This window comes from Ursus americanus, chromosome 6 (assembly GCF_024610735.1).
Source record: "Ursus americanus isolate L20-20 chromosome 6, mUrsAme1.1.p, whole genome shotgun sequence".
Classification (NCBI taxonomy): Eukaryota; Metazoa; Chordata; class Mammalia; order Carnivora; family Ursidae; genus Ursus; species Ursus americanus.
This window is the reverse complement of record NC_142132.1, coordinates 82672552-82698822: the sequence shown is the minus strand read 5'-3', so window position 1 is coordinate 82698822 and position 26271 is coordinate 82672552. Positions and strand designations below refer to the sequence as shown.

Genomic DNA, 26271 nt, shown 5'->3' with positions numbered 1-26271 from the left:
CTTTCCATGCAGAATGTCCCCCCAGACCTCTCCATCTGCACCTTCGTGCTGGAACAGTCTCTCTCTGTCCGCGCCCTGCAGGAGATGCTGGCTAACACCGTGGAGAAGTCAGAAGGGGCAAGTACTTAATTTATATCAACTTGTAGTGTTTTAACGAACTAATTGACTGTATGAATGATTTCGTTCATAGGCATACAAGGTTTTCTTTTTGCTGAAATAAGTCAGTGTGTTTTACCTGTGATTTCTTCAAGTTTGACTTTCTGCTTTGTCCAGCAGACCTGTGATATCTTAAAGAACTTAAAAAAAATAATCCAGCCTCAAGGTGATGTGTGTCATTGAACCTCATGCTTGTGTCTGTGTTTTAAAACAGAATCTTTCTTTGAGCAATTCGTGTGTTTTCTTATATTTTCAGAGCTGTTATTGTTCCTATGTTAATTAATTGCTTTATGCATGGCTATTTGTCATTAACCTTTGTTTCATTTTCAAATGCCTCTAACCATGTGACTATGTTCTAAGCTTCTTTATGGCAAGTAAAATTTCATGGCACTCATATATTTTAAGTAATAAAATTATGGCAATATGGCTTTAATCAATTATAGTTTTGTAAACAGCTAAGAATTTTCTTCTGAAAATTGAAATTCTTATTCTGTCCCTGAATGAAGACATTTTTCTTTGAAATCTGATTTGGTAATTAAAATTTTTTTTCCATGCTATAACTTGATATGACTGATGTCTGAGCTACTTTTATTCTTAACCAGTTCATTAAAGTTTAGAATTAAGCAGAGGATGGATGGCCAAATTTTGGTTTCTTGTTTTTTGTTTGCTTATTTTTTGTACTATAATTACTGCAGTGTATCGTTTAAATGAAACTTAAAAATTTCTCTTGCCATTATTGGTCTATGTGTTACTGTTGTGGCTCTTAATCATTGCTCTAGTTTTGATAAGTAAGAGCATTGAAAAATAACACATAGTTCTACAGAAAATGAGTGATCAGTTAGGATGTAATGTATTTGCATTAGCCTTGTAATTTTGAAAGACTTAGTTTCACAACAAAATTTAATTGGTTTGTGCATTAATTCTAAATTCATTTTAAATGTTAATAGTACACTAGTGAGTATGGAGGAGAAACTTATTGATTTTTATTTGCTATTAGAATAACAGCTTATTTTACAAAGATCCAAATATATGTGGTCTAACTTTTCAAGTTAACTTTTGGTTACAAAAAGTTTGAAATTACTGTATTAAAGTATATAGTGTTTTTTAAGACTTCTCTTCTTTAATGCAAAACTTTTAGAGTAGGCTTAAATAGCAGTAAAACATTTCTCAGTTTAACTAGTTTTGTTTCTACCTGGAATAAACTCTTTCGATTTTTAAACATCACTGAGGCATGTCAGCTTTGAAATTCAAATCTGTTTTTACAAGGAAAAAATCATTTTTCTTTTACATAACCATCTAGGAAATTATGCAGTGTCATTTACTTATCTTTGTTGTAGGTACCAACTTATGGATGAAATGGTCATAAATTCAGTTTTTAAAGTGTGAAGCTAATTTTTCTAAATTTAACGTCTTTGAAAAGATGTTCTATCCCCCTAAAGTCATGGGGTTGGACTAGGCAAGCTCTAAATTTTCTGTATGTATAGGAAGTGTTGGAAATACTGTTTTAAGAGTTATGTTTTTAAGATATTTGTTAGAATTTCTGCACCCTCTCCTCAGTATTCTTATTTTGCTATATTTTATTTTGAATTGATCGCCATCTGTAGGTGTCTGTCAGTTTCTGAAGTGGCAATTTATGTGATGTGTGGAACACTATGTTTTAAAGCCCAGCATAGTTACCATAAGGTATTAATTTGAAAATGTAAGTTGAGAAAAATATGCTACAGGGAAGGGACATATTTTATTAGCTGAATGTTACTTGCAGATGAGTAACTTTTAGGAGGAAACCGCTGTCCAATAGCTCAAGGGGAGCCTATATTTTGGAGAAAGAAAGATACTCTCCTAGATCACAGAGGAGTTTCGATTATAATCTGAAATGATACTCAAAGTACTTAACAACTTTGGAACAGGTGCCAATTAGAGTGGACCTCAGCTATAATGCTAGAGGCTAAGTCCTGGAGAGATTTGGGGGTGGTCCCAGTGATTTTGGGGTGGCCTAAGGTAGCCCTGGGGTGGTCAGATTTAGGGAACAGTCGGGATTTGGTGCTGTGACTATGTACCAAGAAGGAGAGTTCTCCACCTTAACCATCTTAATCATAATAGTGCAATATGGCTAAATAGAATGTCTGATTACATGCTATAGTGGATGTTTTTGACACTTGTAGGAGTCGTCTTTTGGACTTTATAGGTATCTGTAGCCTCATTACTAGTTCTGCTTTGAATTCATTAGAGGAACCTATGGCAAATCCTTTTGTCAAGCAAATTGTCCTCTCCAACTTAATAAACTGTAGACAGTAGATTTGCTTAAAGGAAGATCCACGTTTACCAGGAGGAAGCATATCAACAGAGTAATGCTGATTTTCATGAAATCATTTTTTTTCCTTACAAATTACCAGTGTATCAAAAAGAACCTCCAGTAATACCCGATTCCCTAACTCATTCATAATCAATTTTATTTACAAAGCCTTGTCCTTTTTTTAAAAAAGTAATTGTTTCTAAATTCTTTATATAATTCAGTAAATTGCATAATACTATTTAATGTCCAAAATGTCATATGCACATAGCAATACAAACACACTAGATGATGATATGGGGGAAAAAGTTCCAGTTGGAACTGTGCCTTTTCATTTTGTGGTTAACCCGTTTTGCTCATATTCTTGGGTCTCTTTGAATAAATGCATGGTTTTCATAAAGCTTCAGGAAACTAGCTAGAAATTCCCAACATCACTTGTGCCAAAACAAATCGAGAAAATTACTGATAACAAAAGGATATGTGTAAGGTGAAACAGGGAAAAATATTATTACCTAACTTACGAAGTTTTGATTCCATAGAGCTGCTTATTGTGACTATTAGTGAAGTAACTAATATGTTTGTGGCACAAAAGCATTCTGAAGGATTTTATCTAAAGGGATTTCTAAAATACCTGTTTAGTAAAATGTAGTAAGATCTAGATCATATATACATATATATACATATATATATATATGTATATATATGTATATATATATATGTATATATATGTATTTATCCATTGAATATCATTCAGATTTTATTCTTATTCAAAGCATATCAATATTAAAGAGGCTAAGACCCATTTATCTGAGTAGCTGCTCTTAGAGCCTTTAAAATTTTGAGGGTGGAGATGATACACGTAAAACAAGGAGGAAATGACCCCTGGAGCAGTGCCCGTCCCTTTGGGCGACTTTCTCCTGGGCTTCTGTATGTGGGCATCCTTGCTTCTGTTACACCTTCTGTCCTCCCCCTGGGTTCGTGTGGTCTATGAACTTGTTGGTCTGTGAACCCGCATCTGTCTATCTGTTCTCACTCTTCTGATTGCTTTTGCGTGCCGGTTAAATAGCACAGGGCCAATAGCAGGGCTTTGTAGAATTACAGAAATATTTTAGAATGCCAGTTCTGCTGTGTATTCGCTGTGGCTTTGGGGCAGAAAAGTCTTTATCATCAGGTTGGTTGAGGGCACATGTAGACTATTGCTGGTATAGCATATATTTAACAGGGACTTATTATTCTTTTACTTATTCTTTTTCTCATCCCTGAATGCTCCATCGGTAGGACTGTTACTAATTTCTGACTGCCTTTTCCTTGGCCCTGGCATGTTCCTCCTCTGCCGTCTTGGCTGGTCCAGTTCTCCATCCCTCTTCCTCCAACATCCCAACCCACTTCTGGCACATGGGTCTGCCAGTTTAACAATGGCATCATTATGTTAAACGATAGAGTCAAGGTTGTAGTGAATAAAGTTTAATGACTTAGGTGATCTTACGCTTTGGGCTATTTTACTATACTTTTGTTAATTCACAAACATTTTGGATGAACGCTTTCTCCACGTGGTTGTATTTCTTTTAAGGTCTAGTTTAAGGATTCCATTTTACAGGAGCACAGATATGAAGTGAGAGGGCACAGAGCGTAGTGGAAAGAGCTTTGTTTTTCTAGTCTGTGCAGTTTATTGAAAAGTCTTACTTTTTCAAATAACAATTTTAATAATTACCGTTTGTTGAAAAGGCGTTGATTTTTTTTTAATGCCATGAGTATATCAAGTGGCTTACTTGTATATTGTGTTTAGGAGAATATGTTTTAAATTTGTAATGTTGACTGGCCTTTCTGTCTTTTGGTTTAGTGGCTTCTGGAAGAATTATAAGACCCTGTCTCTTTTGAATTTGCCTTGTGTCCACTTGACTCTATTGGTTCCTTGTTGTTTGAATTTTATAGCTTGAACCAGGAGAAATTACCTAAAATTAAACCAGTATTTGCCCCTCCTGTACTGCTGTTTGGGGAGGTAGGTTGAAATTTATAAGTTAGGTGATTGTGGTTGGTATCATTGATTAATTTATATCCTATTTTCCTCATATTGTAGGTAATTTACTATAATTTAAATTACAAATAATACTTTAAATATCTATAACATTTAGAATGTAAAATATTAGGAATAAAATCATTCAGTTCTCATCATTCATTTATTTATTGTAAACTTTCTGAACATTTATAAGGTATACTTTAGAAGACTGTTTGGATAGAAAGATGAATAATAAGTGATTTTTGTCATCGTGGGTCCTCAGTCTAATGCAGGTGTAGAAAAACAATTACAGTACAGCTTGATGTGTGTTACCATGTAAGTATATACACTCATAGTGTAAGCACAATGAAGGGCTTGGGTATGTGGAACCTGTCATTCCTTTGAATTTTCTTTGGACTTTTTCTGATCATTTCTAAGACAAGTAGGAATAATACTAAAAGTGTTAATATTAAAATCATTTTAAATTTTTCTCCAAAGAAGAATTTGATCTCGTTTGGCTTTTTTTTTTAGAATTCTAGTAGAAAACCATACTTGCCAGGAGGACAATGCCTAACATATCCAGAGATATTCTTAAAATGATTTTTATGTCTCAATTTACTAAAATGGTTTATTATTTTATATGCAATTCTAAGACTGTTTCATATTTCTAAATTATATACTGTTTGTAATTAAAGGTACAAGATACTACAATGATTTAATTATCCATAGAAATCTACATCAGACTCAGACATGTCCAGTTTTTAGGAGAAATGAAGTTCTAGAATGGAAAGTATTATTAATACAACTGTGTCATTCTTCTCACAAAACCTTTGTCCTGTTGAAGCATGTGCTCAGAATATCAAAAACACATCCAGAGAGCTGCTAGCTAAGTTTACTGGTAAGGGAGTCTTTTAAAAGTAGGATTTTTAAACACTGAAGCACCATAAATGCGTTTCTAGGAAGTACCTTTATCGAACAGCGAAGCACTAGTTTCAGGCACGTGATTGCATTTAAGATCATTTTGTATAAATGCAAGAGCAGCAGCTGAAGATCAGGAAGACCTGTGTGGATTTCAGAGTCGTGTGAACAGGTGGATTCTGGAACACACTCATCAAGTTCTTGGGAGTCTTAGGAAAGCTGCTTGACCTTTCTATCCCTCAGTTTCTTCATTTATAAAGAGAAATAGTAATATCTCCTTGATAGTGTTGATGTGAGAATCTGGTAACTTAAGGTAACTAACGTGCATCAGCCAGTCGCTGCACACGGAAGACACTAGAGCTGTGATCATTCTCAGGATTTTTGCCTGCCTCTCCTGCACAAGCTCCTACCAGACCTGACTCTTCTGGAGGAAGAACTATGAACTTTGGACCAAATCTTAAAAATCAGAACAAAGAAGAGCAAACCTGCCAAGCACCTGAAGGCTCTGGAGAGTTGGACAAAGCAGTCAGATTCTGGAGAGGAGTCAGACTTGGCAAATGGGATCCATGTGGATGAGTTTCCTCATTTTAAGGCTTTTAGCCTGAAGGTGGACTAAAGTCAGTGCTATGTGGCAGCTCAGAGGCCGAGAGAATACCCATAGTCTCTCTGGAAACAGAATTTGGGGCCTTAGGAAAGTCAAGGAACAATCCTGAAAAAGAGACGTCCAGAGACGGGGAGCCCCAGATTCTGTGTATAAACTGCTTAGCCTCTTGCTGGTGCTTAACCCATGCATGAGGGGAAGATGTCAATTCAGATGCCATTGCTGAGGACAATACTGGGCTGAGATCTGTGCTGCCACCCGGTATCATGCAGTATGAGTTTCACCAAGGTAATTACCTGTTAAATCGCTCAACATTCTTCAGAGGTGTATAGCAGAATCCAGAATTGCAACATCACTAAAAGACAGGATACAATCCACAACTGGTTGACATGGGAAGAAACATGCAAATGTGATCCAATCTTAAGAGAAAAAGCAACCAAAACCAACCTTGAATTGTTCTTACTAGACAAAAGTTTAAAGCAGCTATTATAACTATGTTCAATGAAATAAAAGATTCAAATACTTAACATAGAAGAATTATTCAGAGAAACAAAATGGAATTTCTAGACCTGGAAACCACAATATCTGGAAGGATCACAGAGAGAGCATGTGGTAGAATTGGGCTACAAATCCATGCCCTTTGGGCTCTGAAGTCTTTGCTTTTAAGCTCTTAACTATGGAGTGTCCATGTGATAAAAATAGTAGAGGAGTCTGAGGGGAATATTGCTATTAAAGCAGTGGGAAGAAGAGGAGAAGGATCCTTTGGAAGGCTCTGGTAAGGTATGGTCTGAGAGATGAGGAGAACCAGGAGAAAAGGGTTACAGAAGCCACATGTATTAGTTTCTATGGCTTCTGTAAAAGATTGCCATAAACCAGATGGCTTAAGAGGCCATAAATTTATTATCTTACAGTTCTTGAGGGCAGAAGTCTAAAATTAATCTCAGTGAGCTGCAATGAAGGTGTCAGCAGGACTGCATTCCTTATAGGGGCTCTGGGGAGGAGTCTGTTTTCTTGCCTTTTCTAGTTTGCATTCTTGGTTTGTGGCCCATCCTCTTACCTTCAAAACGAACTACATGCTACCATGTAACATACAGATTCTGGGAATTAGGATGTGGATGTCTTTGGGGTACCATTATTCAGCCTACTTACTACTTCTGTGATGTAGCTGGAAGATGTTGTTGACAAGATCAGATGAAAATCAGAGTAGTCTACATGAATAAGGACTGAAAAGTGAACCTCCCCAAAAACAAGAGTCCAAGGCCGGACGGATTCCCCCAGGGAATTCTACCAAACATTCAAAGAAGAAATAATACCTATTCTCCTAAAGCTGTTTCAAAAAATAGAAACAGAAGGAAAACTACCAAACTCATTCTATGAGGCCAGTATTACCTTGATCCCCAAACCAGGCAAAGACCCCATCAAAAAGGAGAATTACAGACCAATTTCCCTGATGAATATGGACGCAAAATTCTCAACAATAGGTTGAGAATAACTAAGAGTATCCAACAGATCGTGATCCATCATGACCAAGTGGGATTCCTCCCTGGGATGCAAGGGTGGTTCAACATTCGTACATTGATCAGTGTGATAGATCATATCAACAAGAAAAGAGTCAAGAACCATATGATCCTCTCAACTGATGCAGAAAAAGCATTTGACAAAATACAGCATCCTTTCCTGATTAAAACCCTTCAGAGTGTAGGGATAGAGGGTACATTCCTCAATTTCATAAAAACCATCTATGAAAAGCCTACATCTATATCATTCTCAATGGGAAAAGCTGAAAGCCTTTCCCTTAAGATCAGGAATGGTACAAGGATGCCCACTCTCACCATTATTATTCAACATAGTACTAGAAGTCCTTGCAACTGCAATCAGACAAAAAAAGGGGATAAAAAGTATCCAAATTGGCAAAGAAGTCAAACTGTCTCTCTTCGTAGATGACATGATACTCTATAGAGAAAACCCAAAAGTCTCCACCCCCAAACTGCTAGAACTTATGGAGCAATTCAGTAATGTGGCGGGATACAAAATCAATGCTCAGAAATCAGTTGCATTTCCATACATGAACAATGGGACTGAAGAAAGAGAAATTATGGAATCCATTCCATTAACAATTGCACCAAAAATCATATGTTATCTTGGAATTAACCAGAGACGTAAAGGATCTATATTCTAGAAACTACAGATCACTCTTGAGAGATGTTGAAGAAGACAAAAAGGTGGAAAAAACATTCCATGCTCTTGGATTGGAAAAATAAACATAGTTAAAATGTCTGTGCTACCCAGAGCAATCTACACTTTCAATGCCATCCTGATCAAAATACCAATGACATTTTTCAAAGAACTGGAACAAACAGCCCTTAAATTTGTGTGGAACCAGAAAAGGCCCCGAATTGCCAAGGAATTGTTGAAAAGGAAAAACAAAGCTGGGAGGCATCACGTTGCCAGATTTCAAGCTATACTACAAAGCTGTGATCACAAAGACAGCATGGTACTGGCACAAAAACAGACACATTTATGGAACATAAGAAGTAGGAAGATCAGTAGGAGAAGAAAGGGAAGAAGGAGGGGGGGGTAAAAAGAAGGGGGAATGAACCATGAGAGACTATGGACTCTGGGAAACAAACTGAGGGCTTTAGAGGGGAGGGGGGGGTGGGGGATCGGGATAGGCTGGTGATGGGTATTAAGGAGGGCACGTATTGCATGGTGCACTGGGTGTTATACACAAGTAATGAATCATGGAACTTTACATCAAAAACTTGGGATGTACTGTATAGTGACTAACATAATAAAAAATTTTTATAAAAAAAGGTCAAAAGAAGAATATTTTATAATACATTTAAAATGCATAAACTTCAAATTTCCGTGCCCATAAATAAATAAAACTTTATTGGAATGCTAAAAAACAAAACAAAACAAAAAAAAAACCAGACACATAGACCAATGGAATAGAATAGAGAACCCAGAAATGGACCCTCGGCTCTTTGGGCAACTAATCTTTGACAAAGCAGGAAAAAACATCCGGTGGAAAAAAGACAGTCTCTTCAATAAATGGTGCTGGGAAAATTGGACAGCTATATGCAAAAGAATGAAACTTGACCACTCTCTCACACCATACACAAAGATAAACTCCAAATGGATGAAAGACCTCGATGTGAGGCAGGAATCCATCGAAATCCTAGAGGAGAACATAGGCTGCCACCTCTACGACATGGGCCACAGCAACTTTTGTCATGACACATCTCCAAAGGCAAGAGAAACAAAAGATAAAATGAACTTGTGGGACTTCATCAAGATAAAAAGCTTCTGCACAGCCAAGGAAAGAGTCAAAAAAACTAAAAGGCAGCCCACGGAATGGGAGAAGATATTTGCAAATGACACTACAGATAAAAGACTAGTATCCAAGATCTACAAAGAACTTCTCAAACTCAATACACGAGAAACAAATAATCAAATCAAAAAATGGGCAGAAATTATGAACAGACACTTTTCCAATGAAGACATACAAATGGCTAACAGACACATGAAAAAGTGTTCAAAATCATTAGCCATCAGGGAAATTCAAATCAAAACCACCTTGAAATACCACCTTACACCAGTTAGAATGGCAGAAATTGACAAGGCAGGAAACAACAAACGTTGGAGAGGATGTGGAGAAAGGAGATCCCTCTTACACTCTTGGTGGGAATGCAAGTTGGTACAGCCACTTTGGAAAACAGTATGAAGGTCCCTTAGAAAGTTAAAAATAGAGCTACCCTATGATCTAGCAATTGCGCTACTGGGTATTTACTCCAGGGATACAGACGTAGTGAAAAGAAGGGCCATATGCACCCCAATGTTCATAGCAGCATTGTCCACAATAGCTAAATCGTGGAAGGAGCCGAGATGCCCTTCAATAGATGACTGGATTAAGAAGATGTGGTCCATATATATAATGGAATATTACTCAGCCATCAGAAAGAATGATTACACAACATTTGCAGCAACATGGACGGCACTGGAGGAGATCATGCTAAGTGAAATAAGTCAAGCAGAGAAAGACAATTATCATATGGTTTCACTCATTTATGGAACATAAGGAATAGCAGGGAGATTGGTAGGAGAAGGAAGGGAAGAATGAAGCGGGGTAAACAGAATGGGGAATGAACCATGAGAGACTGTGGACTCTAGGAAACAAACTGAGGGCTTCAGAGGGGAGAGGGGTGGGGGATTGGGATAGGCCAGTGATGGGTATTAAGGAGGGCACATATTGCATGGTGCACTGGGTGTTATACGCAAATAATGAATCATGGAAGATTGCATCAAAAACTGGAGATGTACTTTATGGTGACTAACAACAAAATAAAAATTATTAAAGAAAATAAAGAACTGTTCAACAGATAGGTTATTTTCTTTACTACAATAAATAAAAGATTATTATGAACAAAAAAAAAGATGAAAAGTGTACTTTCTTTTAAACCAATCAATGTTAGTATCGGTCTGTCTTATATATACACACCAATTCATAGGTACACACATATTTAAAAGACCGTGTTCTCTGAAGAGTTTGAGTTTTCAGTATTTATTGGGCATTCCAAAAGTGGATTTTATTGTTTCTTTTCTATCCTTATTTTTCTGGTGTTTTGGTATATGCCCAGTGGCACTGCAGGTTAAAGACTTATTTGTTCAAGCTCTTAGGCAGATCAGAAATTAAAAGAGTTAATGTTCTGTCCCCCCCAGTTGAGGTTTATTTCCATCTTGATTTTTTTTTCCATTTGCTTTCCTTCTCATTAAACTGAATTTTGATAGTGTGCTGGGAAGACAAAGGGTTGAAGACCTTGCTTGTGATTCATGTAATATAGATTGTGTTCTGTACATTATTAAAAGTAAGTTTCTCAGACGGCTGAGCTAATGACACCCTGGAAAAAAGTGAAGTTAACTTAAACAGTTGCTTTTGTTCATCCATTTTTAAGTATTTTACTGCTCTGAATGTCCTAAGTCTCCATTAAAATACAGAACCAAATGATTAGTATTTTTAAATATCATGGCAGTAGATACCTGACTCTGAAAGATCAGAGCCAAAGACTGAATTAGGGATACTTTTTTTTTTTTAAGATTTTATTTATTTATTTGACAGAGAGAGAGACAGCCAGCGAGAGAGGGAACAGAAGCAGGGGGAGTGGGAGAGGAAGAAGCAGGCTCCCAGCGGAGAATCCTGATGTGGGGCTCGATCCCAGAACGCCAGGATCACACCCTGAGCCGAAGGCAGACGCTTAACGACTGCACCACCCAGGCGCCCCTGAATTAGGGATACTTTTTAATAAAAATAATACCATACTCACAATTTTTATTTTTGCTTCAGCAAGATGCCTGGCTCAAACATGGTTGGGATTAAATAAATTTTATAAATATAAATATAGATACATATACATGTCCTCATTTGTTTATTTACTTGCTTGATTAATGGTATGTCAAAGCTAACTTTTTTGCCATTAGCTGTAGCAACATCTTTCTAGATATGTCTCCGGAGGCAAGGGCAACAGAAACAAAATAAACTGTTGGGACCACATCAAAATAAAAAGCTCCTGCATAATCATCAAACATCAAGAAAACTAAAAGGCACCCTACAGAATGGGAAAAGGTGTTTGCAGTGACATATGTGATAAAGGGTAGTATCCAAAATCCAGAAAGAACGTATTCAACTGAACACCCAAAACCCAAATAATCCCATTAAAATGGGCAGAAAACATGAACATTTCTACAAAGAAACAGATGGGCAATAGACACATGAAAAGATGCTCGCCATCACTTATCAGGGAAATGCAAATCAAAACTACAATGAGATATCACCTCACACCTACCAAATGGCTAAAATCAACAACACAGGAAAGGCAGGGGTTGGCAAAGACGTGGAGAAAAAGGAACCTCTTGCACTGTTGGTGGGAAGTCAAACTGGTGCAGCCACTGTGGAAAACACTGTGGAGCTTCCTCAAGAAGTTAAATGTAGAACTACTTTATGATCTAGCAATCACACTACTGGGTATTTACCCAAAGAATACAAAAATACTAGTTCTAAAGGGATTCATGCATCCCTATATTTATAGCAGCATTATTTACAAAAGCCAAGATTTGGAAACAGGCCAAGTGTCCATTGATAGATGAATTGATAAAGAAGATGTTTGTGTGTTTGTGTGTGTGTGTTTGTGTGTGTGTGTGTGTGTATATATGTATATTGTACACATATATGTATGTATGCAATGGAATATTACTCAGCCATAAAAAAAGAAATCTTGCCATTTACAATGGCAGGGATACAGCTAGAGGAAAATAAGAGGTCACGCAGATGGCCAACAGGTACATGGAAAGATGCTCAACATCCCTAGTCATTAAGGAAATACAAATCAAAATTGCAATGAGATACCGTTGCACACCCATTAGGATGTCCATCATCAAATAGACAAGACATGACAAACACTGGCAAAGATGTGGAGAAAAGGGAGCTCTTGTGCACTGTTGATGGGATTGTAACTTGGTGTAGCCATTGTGGAAAAAAGTATGGAAAGTCCTCAAAGAAATAGAAATAGAATTACTGTATGATTCAGCCATTCTACTTCCAGGACTATATCCAAAGGAAACAAAAACAGTAAGTCAAAAAGGTATCTGCCCCCCCGTGTTCACTGCACCATCGTTTACAATAGCCAAGACACAGAAACAACATTGTGTCCATTGATGGATGAATAGGTGAAAAAGGGGTGTGTGTGTGTGTGTGTGTGTGTGTGTAAGAGAATATTACTCAGCCATAAAAAAGAATGAAATCTTGCCATTTGCAGCAACATGGGTGGACCTTGAGGACATTATGTTAAGTTAAATAAGTCAGACAGAGACAAATACTGTATGAAATCACTTATATGTGGAATCTATAAAAACAAAATAAAAACAAACACATAGAAAAAGAGATCAGATTTGTGGTCACCAGAGGTGGGATGAGGGAGAATTGGAGGGGGGGTGGTCAGAACATAACAACTTCCACTTATGAGATGAGTAAGTTCAGGTGCTGTCATGGGCGACATGATGCCCATAGTTAACCCTTGCCGTGTGGTGTGTAGGACATTTGCCAAGAGAATAAATCCTAAGGGTGCTCATCACAACGAAATTTTTTCCCTTTTTTTCCTTTCTTTTTTCCTTGTATCTAGATTGAGATGATGGATGCTACCTAAACTTATGCAATAATCATTTTATAACGTGTGTAAATCAAACCATTATGCCGAACATCTTAAGCTTATATTACAGTGATGTGTATCAGTTATCTCTCAGTAAAGCTGGGGGAAAACACATTAGTACCTGCCATGCATGCGGTATAAAAGTACACTTAAGTTTCAGTTAAAATTTAAATTCCAGAACCATTTCAATCTTTTATCCTCATAATAGTAATATAGCAGAGTACTGAATGCAAATATTCGCTTCATAATCCTCCTGTCCCCTGAAGACAACCATCGCTGAAAGATTGGTTTACATCCATCTAGAGCATCATGTATAAAAATATGTTTACATAAACAGGATCATATTACAGACTGTTGTGTCCTCTTTTACAACTTAATCATGTATGGCTTAAAAAAAAATGACATGAAATGTCCAAATGCAGATAATCCAGTTTTAATTGATCAGGGCTCCTTGGCTTAGGTTTTCTGTAGTTCTCTTCACCCTGTTCTGTTTGCTGGGTTCCTAGGCTAGTTTCCCTGTGATTACAACAGAGCTGTAGCAATTGCAGGGATGATCTCTAAATTCAACATCTTCCATAAGCTCAAAAAGGAGCTGACTTTGTGTGTTTTTCTGTTTACGAGAGTAAAGAAACCTGTCGGTAGAATTTCCCTCATGCACAGTGTTGCATGCTTATGACTTATTTATCGGGGGAAATGTGGTCAACACAACTGGTTCATGGGAGGGAGAAAAGAAAGGTACATCTACAAAATTAGGTTCTTTTTTTTTTTTCCAGAAGAAGAAAGACAGTTGTATGTGTAAATGAACATTGGATCATTTCTAACTTTGCTACAGTACATAGCAGACATGGAGTTAGCATCCTTATGCCTTAATTGGAACTATTTATTTCTATTTGAGATTCTCCAGGTTCTTGAGCCAAACTAGGTCTAACAAGTTAAATCCTTGTCTAGAAAAAATAGATCAAAGTCTATGCTTCCCTTGTCTCCATAACAGAAATGGAAAAGCCGTGTCCCTTTTCCACCCAACTGATTCAAGCGGCATTCGTTCCACAAAAGTCTGTTGAGTTGCTGTTGTGAACTCTGGGCTGGAGCTACAGAGGTGAATAAGAATGAATCTTTGCTCTTGAGAAATGTAGTGATCTAATCGTGAAGAGGAAATTTTCTCAATGAAAGTACAGAGGAAGGAGTTTCTCATTCCTTAGCCAGCACTATTCCCCTGTGTCTAGTCATACATCACATCACAAATGGCTCATGGTGTCCTCAACAGGTAAAAACTGGGAAAAGCTTAATGGATTTGTCTGTTTATATTGCAGACAATTGGATGTTATTATTTATGTCGAGACAGCAATTCCCAAATATCTACTATAACTTAACATTTTCTTTCCAGAGGCTGATTTCTATTTATCTTCCTGTTCAGGAACATTCTCGGTAAAGCACAAATACTGCTTTGGGAATGGTGTTAGAATGCAAATAAATTAAGAAATGACTAGCTTGATGTGGTTGGCCACCAGCATCTTGTCTAAAGCCTCTGTGCACAGCCTGGTACCTGTCTTTCATCTGTGAACTTGGTGCGGTGATATAAAGATGAATGTGATTATAATCTCCTGTAGGGCGTATAGCTGAAAGTATTCACTGAGCAACCATTAGTTATCTGCCACTTATGTGAATGTGAGTGTTTGTCTGTGGTTAAAATGCACATCTTCTTTTACTAGATGTTGTCTGTTTGATGGTCTCTATGCAGAAAGACTACTTTCTACTCCGAAGCTAAGGATACTACATATTTCTGTGTATTTGAGTGATGCGGCTTCCAGAGACTGCAGCATCAAACTCAATAAGGAGGCCGATTTAATTCACACGTAATTTAATCACGGTGGTACAGTTATGCACTGTTTTAGATTATGAATCTTGAATGTATAGATTATTTTATTTGATTACGCTCATTCAATTTGGGCATCTTCCTCAGATTTTTTTTTTTGTGTGTGTGTGTTTAAAATTTAAAAAAAATAGCTTGCATGTGGAAATCTTTGATAGCAAATGAATCAGATGGTAAATTCATGTGATCAACTGTTCCCGAGTTTACTAGTGATTTGAAGAGATTCATAACATTTTGAGACAGCTGTCCCCTAATTTTTATTTGCTTAAATTTCTGCCTTATTTTCCTAAAACATTCTAGTCTTATTTGATAAAATACTTTTTTCTTTCACCAGTGATTATCAAATGATAATCACCCATTACTCCCACCCAGACATCACCCATTTTACTCCCCTCATTCCCTAACTAGTACTTCTCCTTAGCTTGCTTGAGTTTCCCCCAAAGCACTCTTACCTTTTGACATACTATGTCCTTCTATTTTTATTTTCTTTTCTATTGTTCTTCTGGACCACCTATCCCCATTAGAGTGTAAACCCCATGAAGGCCGGGCTTTCAGTCTGTTGTGATCACCTGCTCTAACACACTTAATTCCTGCTGGATTCCTGCTACTTCTCCTTTGTAACGTCCAAAGTGTCTCAGTCTGCATGAGAATTTACATGGGCATCCCTGGGCATGGTGCCTTTGTGAACCAGATGAAAGTTCTAGTACCTTTCCCCAGAAGAAAACACAGATAACATGCACAGGTACAAAATCTCTTACATAATTTTGGATGTGACGATTTAAAAGGAGGCCACAGAGCTCCTCTGAGTTGCAGACACATGGTCTCAGAAGCTGTCCTGTTTTATAAGGAACCTCACAGCTGTAAGAGAAAGACAAAGACCTGTGGGATCTGCGTAACCTGAGGATTCAAGAGACCAGATGGAACATGGAAGCCAGGACTGGTGGTCCACCGAGGTTATGTTCAGCTCAGATGAGGCCAGTAGCTCTAAGACTTCATGGAGCCGTGGGCCCATTCTCTACAGGATTGGGAAGCCTCAGGGCTGCCCCTAGACCATGCACAGAGTGCAAAAAGCAGCACCCCAAGGGTGCACGGAAAGGGCTGAGTATCGTAGCGTACGGATTCTCATAGTTCTGGAGAACATAATGAAAGTGTTGCATTATCTGACATTAGAGAAGAGTGTCCTGATGAGATTAGACAGTGCAGAGAGAGGAAAATGATAGCTAAGTAACAGAAGAAGCCACAGTGAGCCAGGGAAGTTCAGCACTTCATAGGCTGGGGTTCGTTGCCTTTGTTCACCCTAAGGATGAGTAACCACAGTCCGGGGTCTGTACAGAGTAAACGGTGAGAGAGAGTCTGAAAGCCGGACAGGATGTGAGTGGGATGTGTGCATTGCAGACACTAAGTAAATGCTTTTTGGGGAGTGAAGGAATACAAATAAGGTTTCAGGGATGAAGATAAAAATGGGATTGGCTGTGCAAGTCCATGGCTTGGAAATTTTGGTTTGTTTCTAACAGTTTACAGAATGGAAGTGTTAGTGTGTATAACAATTACAGGAGTAGGGAAATGAATTCTGTAATTTATTTCTTCATGAACTGTAGTTGCTGAACTTCCTCAGGGTGGATTTGAGGAGGACGCTGCACAGATATGTAAATTGGGTCGATTTGTTTGTGTTTCCCGCTAGGAGTTGTTAGTTCCTCTGAGAACGACTCGGGTATGGATTAGGGAGGACTCTCTGGACAGATCAAGCCAGTCGTTAGTCACCCTCTTACTGTTCTGTCCAGGATTGCTTTGATATGTCCACTTTCTAGGACTTTCACTGGCGTGTGATGGTTGCACACCTGTCCCCTGGGCACTCTGTTCCTAATTTAACTGTTGCTGTGTGATCTCTGTGTTTGTGAAAGAATTTGGGCTCTGCTTTTTCTTTCTGTCTCCCTTTCGTTAGTACTTTCTTCTGTCCATTCACATCCAAACTGGACTGACTCCCTGAATACGCTCCGTTTTCTGCAGATACCATTTCTTGTATTTACCACACTCATGCCTCAACGTGGAATTCTGGATCCTTCAGAGGTTCACCCCCTTGTTCTAGGCACGTGCTCCAAGTGTCCTCTTCCTTGAACCCTTTTGTAAAGTTCCCGGACAGCAGTACTGTTTCCACTCACAGAGCCCCCATCACTGGATTTTTACATTCGCTTACACTTCTCTCATATTATGTAACAATTATTTGGTATAGACTATATCCACTTTTTTATATTAAAAAATATATATTTTTTACGTCTGAAAAAGTTTTTATTTCACTTATTTTTTATAGAGCAGCTTTGGGTTTACAGTAAATTGTTGCGAACGTTTTCATACTCCCTGCGCCAAGTTCCCCTGTAATTACGGTCTTGCATTTGTGTGGTGCGTCTGTTACGACTCGGCGAGCCACCGTTGGTGTGTCCTGGTCACAGAAAGGCCCGTCGTTTACACTGGGATTTGCTCTTTGTGCTGAACGTTCTAGGAGTTTTGACAAAGGTTTAATGTCATGTATCCACTGTGATTATGTCATGCAGAATGGTTTCACTGCCCTAAAAATCCCCTGTGCTTCCCCCGTTTCTCCCCACTCCCCCACCCACTGAAAACCACTGATCTGTTACTGTTTCCATCATTGTGCCTTTTCCCTAATTTCATGTAGTTGGAATCATACAGTACATAGTCTTTTCATACTGGTTTCTTTCACACAGCAATGTGCATTTGATATCCCTCCATGTCTTCTCCTAGCTTGATAGCTTATTTCTTTTTATTGCTGAATAGTATTCCATTGTATGGAGGCCCCACAGTCTACCCATTCACCTGTTGAAGAACGTCTTGGTTGTTTCCGAGTTTTGGCAATTATGAATAAAATTGCTGTAAACTCACGTGCAGGTTTTCATGCAGACATAAGCTTTAAATTCCTTCAGGTGAATATTAAGGAATGTGATTGCTGGATCACAATGTTAACAGTAGGTTTATTTTTGTAAGAGACTTTCTTCCAAAGTGGCTGCACCGTGTTGCATTTCTACTAACAATGAATGAGCGTTCCTGTTGCTCCACATGTCCTCAGCATTTGATGCTGTCAATCTTTGGATTTTAGCCGTTCTTACGGTGGATGTGTAGTGGTATCTCATTGTGACTTTAATGTGCAATTCCCTGATAGCATACTATGTTGAGCATGTTTTCGTGTGCTTATTTGACATCTGATGTCTTCTTTGGTGAGGTGCCTATGAGATCTTTTGCCAAATTTTTAATTGGGCTCTTTATATTTCTATTGTTGTGTTTGAAGAGTTCTTTGTCTATTCTGGATGCCAGTCCTTTATCATATGTGTATTTTGCAAAGATTTTCTCCCATGTATGGTTTGCCTTTCCATTTGGCTAACAGTATCTTTAACAGAGCAGAAGATTTAATTTTAACAAAGCCCAACTTCTCAATTTTTTTTTCTCATGGATCATGCTTTTGTGGTGTTATCTAAAAAGTCAAGCAAAACCCAAGGTCATGAAGATTTTTGCCTGTGATTCTCTTCTAGGGGTTTCATTGTTTTATGTGTTACATTTCAGTATGTGATCCATTTTTAATTAATTTTTGCAAAGGGTTTTAAGGTCTGTATCTAGATTCTGTGCTGTTGGGGTTTTTTGTTTGTTTTTGCACAAGAATGTCCAGTTGTTCTGGCATTATTTGGTAAAAAGACCACCCTTTTTTCATTGAATTACCTTTGATCCTTGGCCAAAGATCAAGTGACTGTATTTATGTGGGTCTGTTTCTGGGCTTTCTCTTCTGTTCTAGTGATTTATTTGTTCTTTTGCCAGTCTCATACTGTCTTGATGACCATAGGTTTAGAGTATGTCTTGATGTTCTTAATTTTTCTCCTTCAGGGTTGTGTTGGTTATTCTGGGTGTTTTTGCATTCCCACATAAGCTTAGAATCAGTTTGTCAGTATCCATAACTTGCTGGGGTTTTCATTGGAATTGTTTTGTTAGAATCAGTGTATCCTTTGCATCCCTCACCTTTTTTTTTAAGATTTTATTTATTTGACAGAGAGAAAGAGAGCGAGCGAGCATGATCGGGGGAGGGGCAGGGGGAGAAGCAGGCTCTGCACTGAGCATGGAGCCCAATGTGGGACTTCATCCCAGGACTCTGGGATCCCAGGACTCTGAGCTAAAGGCAGATGCTTAACCAACTGAGCTACCCAGGCATCCTGCATCCCTTTCTTTTTTATAGTAAATGAATCTGGAATTTTTTAGTTTATTATTATATGGAGTTTATTATTACTCATAGATTCATTTAGAGTTCATTTAAGGTTAGTATTTCAGTTAATTTCCCTCCCAATAGCTAAGCAAAAGTTCCATCCTTGTTCATGACTGATGATTCCCTTTCTTATTGATTGTGATGCTTTTCTAGTCATACATTAAATTCATACATTCCCAAATATGTTACTCTAAATTAAATATTCTGTCATCCATGTCTGTCCATTATTATGTCCAGACAGCCTGATTTGATCGCTGTATTTTGGAAATGTTTTAATAGGGTAAGTTCCACCTCATTACCTTTTTCCCCTCACAGATTGTTCATACTTTTTTTGATGATTTATTTTCCCAAATGAGTTTACTTGTGTTACTTAATTGAATGTGGTAATTCTCGTGAGAATCTATCTGGAAGAGAGCTACTATATTATTTGTTAGCACCTGTTTGGATTGGTTGACATTAAAGTGTACACACTGAGCCATTTTGACATATTCTGTACTTAAAGAGAAAGTAGGTGTTCCTGAGGATTTGGACAAATTCAGAAAGCGTTTGAAGCAGGATCACAGGAACTGTTCCTTTTCTAAAATTGGAATAATTTAGGAAGCGATAGCTCTTAGTCCTCTATGACTTTGTTCAACTTTTAGAAGGAAAACAATCACTTTTGAGTGGATTTTCTAAACTCTTTCCTGCAGTTAAGGTAAATGTGGTAGTGTGGGAGATTGCCAAGTTTACTGTATTGTGTTAAAGCTGCTTCATTGTTTCACAAACTCCCCAACATGTGAAGGCTTCTGCCTGATTAATAAAAAAAAAAAAAATCAGAATAAAGCCAAGAAATTGGACTAAAGTGTAATTCAGTGAATTTTACTGGACTGCATTTTTGTGATTTCATTTGCTTAATTAAGTTTATGAGCTTTATTTTTTTTTCCTTCCAGTGATGGCAGAAAGGACTTTGGGGTCTGATGTGGTTTGAAATACAAACCACATTCAGTATTGGAGACATGCTTTTTTTAAAAATTATAATTTCCTCAGCATTAGCGCTACATCTGCTCTTTCTAATTTAATACTTTGTATTGTCCATTTTAATAGTACTTGGCTCCCTCCTGAGAGCATTTAGGTAAATACCCCAGTTTGAGATCCAGTGAATCTCCAATTCTGTTATTCGTAAATATAAATGAAAATTAAAAAGAAAACAGAAATAAAAAAAATACTTGCTAATTGTTAAAACTGATAGTTACAGGGGAGAAAGTGAGTATAAAAATACCCAGCACAGTATCATGGCAGTAGGTTCTTAATAAGTATTAGTTTCTTTTCCCTTCCTGCTGCCAAGGGATAAACTCACTGCTTATTGAGATGTAATTGACCTATCTACATGCCAGTATTTTAATAAAAGTGTGTAATGTGGATTTATTTTAATTCCTTATTAATTGGCAGTTGGGTAACTAATTCAACAAATAACTAGGCACCAAGGGATCTATGTTTTGTTTTGGGGAGGCAGGAGAAAGGAAATGTGTAAGCCAAAGCAAAGTAGTGTTCTTTTTAAATTTAAATCCAATTAGGCAACATATAGTACATCATTAGTTTCAGATGTAGAGTTCAGTAATTCATCAGTTGTGTATAACACCCAGTGCTCATTACATCACGTGCCCTCCTTGATGTGCATCACCCAGTTACCCCATCCCACATCCCACGTCCCCTCCAGCAACCCTCAGTTTGTTTCCTAGAGTGAAGAGTCTCTTATGGTTTGTCTCCCTCTCTGATTTCTTCCCATTCAGTTTTCCCTCCCTTCCTCTGTGGTCCTCCACACTACTTCTTAAATTCCACATATGAGTGAAACCACATGATAATTGTCTTTCTCTGTTGGACTTATTTCACTTAACATAATACCCTCTAGGTCCATCCACGTCATTGCAAATGGCAAGATTTCATTTTTTGATGGCTGAGTAGTATTCCATTATGTGTGTGTGTGTGTGTGTGTGTGTGTGTGTGCGTGTGTGTATGTGTACACATATACACATATATACATACATACATACATACCACATCTTCTTTATCCATTCGTCTGTTGAAGGGCATCTCAGCTCCTTCCACAGTTTGGCTGTTGTTGACAATGCTGCTATGAACATTGGGGTGCACGTGCCCCTTCTTTTACTACATCTGTATCTTTGGGGTAAATACCCAGTAGTGTAATTGCTGGGTCATAGGATAGCTCTATTTTTAACTTCTTGAGGAACCTCTATACTGTTCTCCAGAGTGGCTGCACCAGCTTGCATTCCCACCAACAGTGTAAGAAGGTTCCCCTTTTTCCACGTCCTCGGCAACATCTGTCATTTCCTGACTTGTCAATTTTAGCCATTGTGGCTGGTGTGAGGGGTATCTCATCACGGTTTTGATTTGTATTTCCCTGATGCCGAGTGATGCAAAACCAAGTAGTTTATTTTGGATTTTTACTGTTTGGGTCAGACTGGTTTGAAAAATGGGGGGAAAATTTCAGTAGTTCCATTTCCAAGTTGCAGCAAAGGGTAAGTAAATTGTGATATGTTCATACAATAGAATGTTATAAAGCTGGGAAAATGAATTAATTACTACCACATGTGACAATGTGATGAATTTTATAAACCTACTGTCAGCGAAAGGAGCTAGATAAAAAGAACATAGTCTTTATTTTCAAAATAAGAAAAGGCAAAACTAATTAATAGTGATAGAATAATGGTTACCTTTAGGGAGGATGTGAAGTTAACCTCTAGGTCATAGTAGTGTCCTATAATTAGATCTGGGTGCTGAGTACATGGGTTTGTTTACTCAGTAAAATTTCAGCAAACTATATACTCATGACTTAGATATTTTTCCGAACTCATTATATTCACTAAAAACATGGCCTCTCCAAATCATAATTTACTTTAAAAAATCTAGATGACTTCATCATATTTTGAATCCAGGAACACAGTGTGCAAATTTTCATGTCCCCGCCCCCTCCCTTGCAGTCTTAATAATAAACAGCCTGTGTGGTGGAGAATTATTCATAGGGTAGAACATTTTTTTTCTTTTCACTTTTCTGTAATTTATTACTTAAAAAAAATTTAACAGCACGGTAGTAGATTGTAGGCTTGCATTAAATATTTTAATTACTTTTTTGTGTTATGCCTTGATATTAAAAACTGTATATTCATGAGGAATGCTTTATTGTTGCAGTGTAATTATTTAGAAATATATCTATGCAGAAAACCAAACATGCCTTGAACAACTGAAACTAAATAACATCTTTGATGTTACAAGAATTTGGGGCACCTTGCTGGCTCAGTCCCTAGAGCAGCTGGCTCTTGATCCAGGGTCATGAGTTCGAGGTCCAGATGGGGCACGGAGCCTACTTAAAAAAATCTCTAGGTACATTTTACTTTTTCTTGTCTTGATGTGAACACATTGTATTGGGTGGCACTTACCAGAAGAAATTGGCTGTAGAGCAATTTCAAATTAAATGAGGAATAAAGTTTTGAAACGAAAGAGACTTGTGGCTCAGTGGGTTGGGCATCTGCCTTCAGCTCAGGTCATGATCCCAGTGTCCTGGGATCGAGTGTGGCATCAGGCTCCCTGCTTGGTGAAGAGACTGCTTCTCCTTTTCCCTGTGCCCCTCCCCCCTGCTCGTGTGCACTGTCTTTCTGTCTCTGTCTCTCTCTCTCAAATAAACAAAAATCTTAAAAAAAAAAAAGAGGGAAAAAAGATGATGTAACTTGCATATGGTGTACCTGGTAGTGGCATGGGAGTGTGGGGCTTTGAAGTCAGAGACCCAATTTCAGGTCAAGTTCCATTATTTAGTAGCTAAGTAACATTTTTTTTCATTGTGTTTGTAACTCGTTTATATGTCCTTTGTTTCTTGTTATTGTAAATGCAGACAGTAAGATTACATGTAAGGCATTTAGTTCAAAGTGTGGCATGTAGTAACTACTTAATGGGTGGCTTATAGATTTAATAACAATAAAATACTTCACCTTACACAGTAAAATGAGTTAGGCAATTTGGAAGAATCTGCCAATTTTTTTTAAGGTTATGGACTAGTTCATGTTAATATGTCCTAAATGTATTAATTAAAATATGAATATAAAAATAGAGATGCCATATGAATATTCCATCTTTCATATAATGATATAATTTAGAATTAATTACTTTTGTATTATATATATATTTTTTAAAGATTTTATTTATTTATTTGACAGAGATAGAGACAGCCAGCGAGAGAGGGAACACAAGCAGGGGGAGCGGGAGAGGAAGAAACAGGCTCATAACTGAAGAGCCTGATGTGGGGCTCGATCCCATAACGCCGGGATCACGCCCTGAGCCGAAGGCAGGCGCTTAACCGCTGTGCCACCCAGGCCCCCCACTTTTGTATTATATTTTTAACTCCTGTCCTCTCTGCTAAATCAGGTTGGAATTTAATTTTTGTTTTTCTTAATGGAAGTTTTGTTCTATTTGAAAAATGAGGTTGCCCTTTCTTTAGTTTTATTATGATAGAATATTTGATATAATTTCCTGGAGATATTGAAATATTTATTTTCTCTAAATTAATGAAATCTCTGTGTTTTTTAAAAATCTCAAATGTTTGAATAATAAATGATCAGAAAGAATGTTCATTTGTCTTATATGCTTTATGGATTTGGTAATTATTTAAACTATAAAATTAATCAAGGTTATTGTGAACTTTAAATTTCCCTTCCTCAATTAACTCCACAGAAATCATTCTCCTCTTTACCATTTGCAGGCATTTAATGAAATGATTCTTGTTAACATTAATAAGAAATGTGTCATGAAATCTTTCTGCATCGCTTATGCATAATTACAACTTTATTGCACTTTCGGCTTGTAAATCTGTGGGCCATTTGTCCTGTTGTGTGTGTTGATCTGATAATTCATCCACGGCACATGCTGTTGCTAAACCTTTTTTTGGGTACTGGGATATTGAGTTTGTTATACTGCTACTACTAATTCTTGCTACTTAAGAACGGTTTCTCTTTGTAAATATACATCATTAAAGAACTTCTACTAATCGTAGTTATGACTCTTGATTATAAGTTCTCTTTCTTCTAGAAAAATCCTGCAACCCCTTATTTTTTCACTGATGCCAGTGTGTGTGTGAGCGCGCGCGTGTGCGTGTGTGTGTGCGTGGGTGTGAGAAAGAGAACATTTAACATTTAGGAGTGAAAATAATGATGGGCTAATAAAATGTCTTTGCTAATGATTGAAGTCACTGAAATGGCATATTCTTTTCCTGACAAATATTTAAAGGAAATCATTTCACATTTCCTTGAATTGTTGTTTTTGAAAGACAATAAACATAAGAATTTGTCCTTTTGGAGGTAGAAAAGTAAATGGCAATTATTTTATAACTGACTAAATTGCTTCCCTTTGCCCCAGAATCCAGAGAAATAAATTCATCACTCTAATAGGTTAACGTTTAAAATGAGGACTTGAACTTTATATCACAGCCAAATCCCTTAAAAACGTCTAGTGAAAACCAGGCCTTTCCCGTTCAGTAAATTTGTCTTTCTTAATGTGTGTTTAAAATGCAAAGATTGGGAGGAGGCTTAGACCAGGTTTTTCAGAGGATGAACCAAATTGTTAAATAAATCAAAGTGCTCTATTACAAGAAATTTAAGTGGATTGAATTTCACCAGGGCTTCAAAACAATTCCACCTGCATATTTAGGTTGATATTTTTATATCACTTTATAATATCTTACAAATAACCACTCTGTATATTTTATGCACATTTGCTCCTAGGAGCTTGCTTCCCAAGGGAGGCAGATTCTTAGCTATGGCCCAACAGTTCAGCCTCAATAGCATTAGATTCTTCCTTGATTAATGGTTTTTCTAAGGGAAATGGTTACAAATAAATGTATGAAAAATCTGAAGCAATCCTCCAAGTGTCACAGGACACCAATCATATGTGTTAGAGAAGGGTGGTGGGGCATGGAAACTTAGCTCTGAGACAGAGTATGCCCCTCAGTGTTGAATTTTATTTTATTTTATTATTTTATTTTATTTTATTTTATTTTTGTTCTGATTGATTTGCTAGGAATCCGAGGGCATTGTAGAAGACAGTCTTTGTTGATGTATGGTTTTTTTATTCTATTTTACACTTTGGAGTATAATTATATTCATTCAGTTTTTTAAAGAATCACATAATGATTATGAGGATGCTGATATAATTTCAGGATTATTTGGCAAGGCATGCCTTTTGTTATATTGTGACATTTTATACAATATTAGGAAGATTGGAGTAAGAGAAATTTTATATTACATGAAAGATTTTTATAGTTAGATGCTGTATTTCTAAAGTGAACTTTTTCATTAAATAGATGCTTAGAGGAGAATAGGCATCCCTAAATCGGGAGGCCTGTTAGGTTTGAGAATTAGGTGAAGGTTCATGTTTGCTTTTGAATATGTTGGATTATTATTATTTCATGTACCTGGTGCTTTTCTAGCCTAAGAACTTTAGAAGTTCCCATTACTAAATTAATTGAGTTTTCTTTTTGTTTGTTTGAGGAGTTTCAATGTTATTAATGAAAATTTTGGATACTTTTATTATCCATGAGAATTGGAAGTAGATTTTGGTGCAGGGACCACATTTCAGTTTACTTAAGTGACATTAATTGAAATGTTACATGGTATTTGTTTGTTTGCTTATTATTTATTTTGGCTTTTTCTTTCCACAGCAAGTTGATGTGGAAAAATGGGTATGTGTTTCCATGTATCTACAAAGAAATTGTGATCTAAGCGAGTGCATGTTTGCTGTTGCTTCTAATCTCTCTGCTTTGCTCCCAGCGTGGCTTGGACTCTGAGTCTTCAAACTAACTGCTGTCTTGCAATGAACCAATACTTTACTGATCTCTAGTTAGAACCTTGTGAGTGTTTGGTTTTTCTTCATCTGAAATGAGGTAGACTGAGATCCTCTCCATACTTTAGAAGCATAAGCGGCTCTATCAGTGGCTTTGT

At 37.3% G+C, this 26271-nt stretch overlaps 1 protein-coding gene across 3 annotated transcripts in view; it reads left to right on the top strand.

Annotated features, from left to right (window-relative positions):
* RYR2 (ryanodine receptor 2) overlaps window positions 1–26271 on the top strand; it is a 718243-nt gene that overhangs the window by 255407 nt on the left and 436565 nt on the right. For 2 of the 3 annotated variants that reach the window (XM_087863177.1, XM_087863176.1), the window contains exon 1: window positions 25997–26012. Coding sequence is in view for 1 of the 3 variants with exons in the window: in XM_087863178.1 (XP_087719304.1) it covers window positions 13–117; window positions 25992–26012 (126 nt within the window). In the remaining 2 variants the exon portion in view is untranslated. Of the gene's footprint in view, window positions 1–12; window positions 118–25991; window positions 26013–26271 lie in introns of those variants that run through there. The other variant, XM_087863178.1, reaches the window with a different exon arrangement.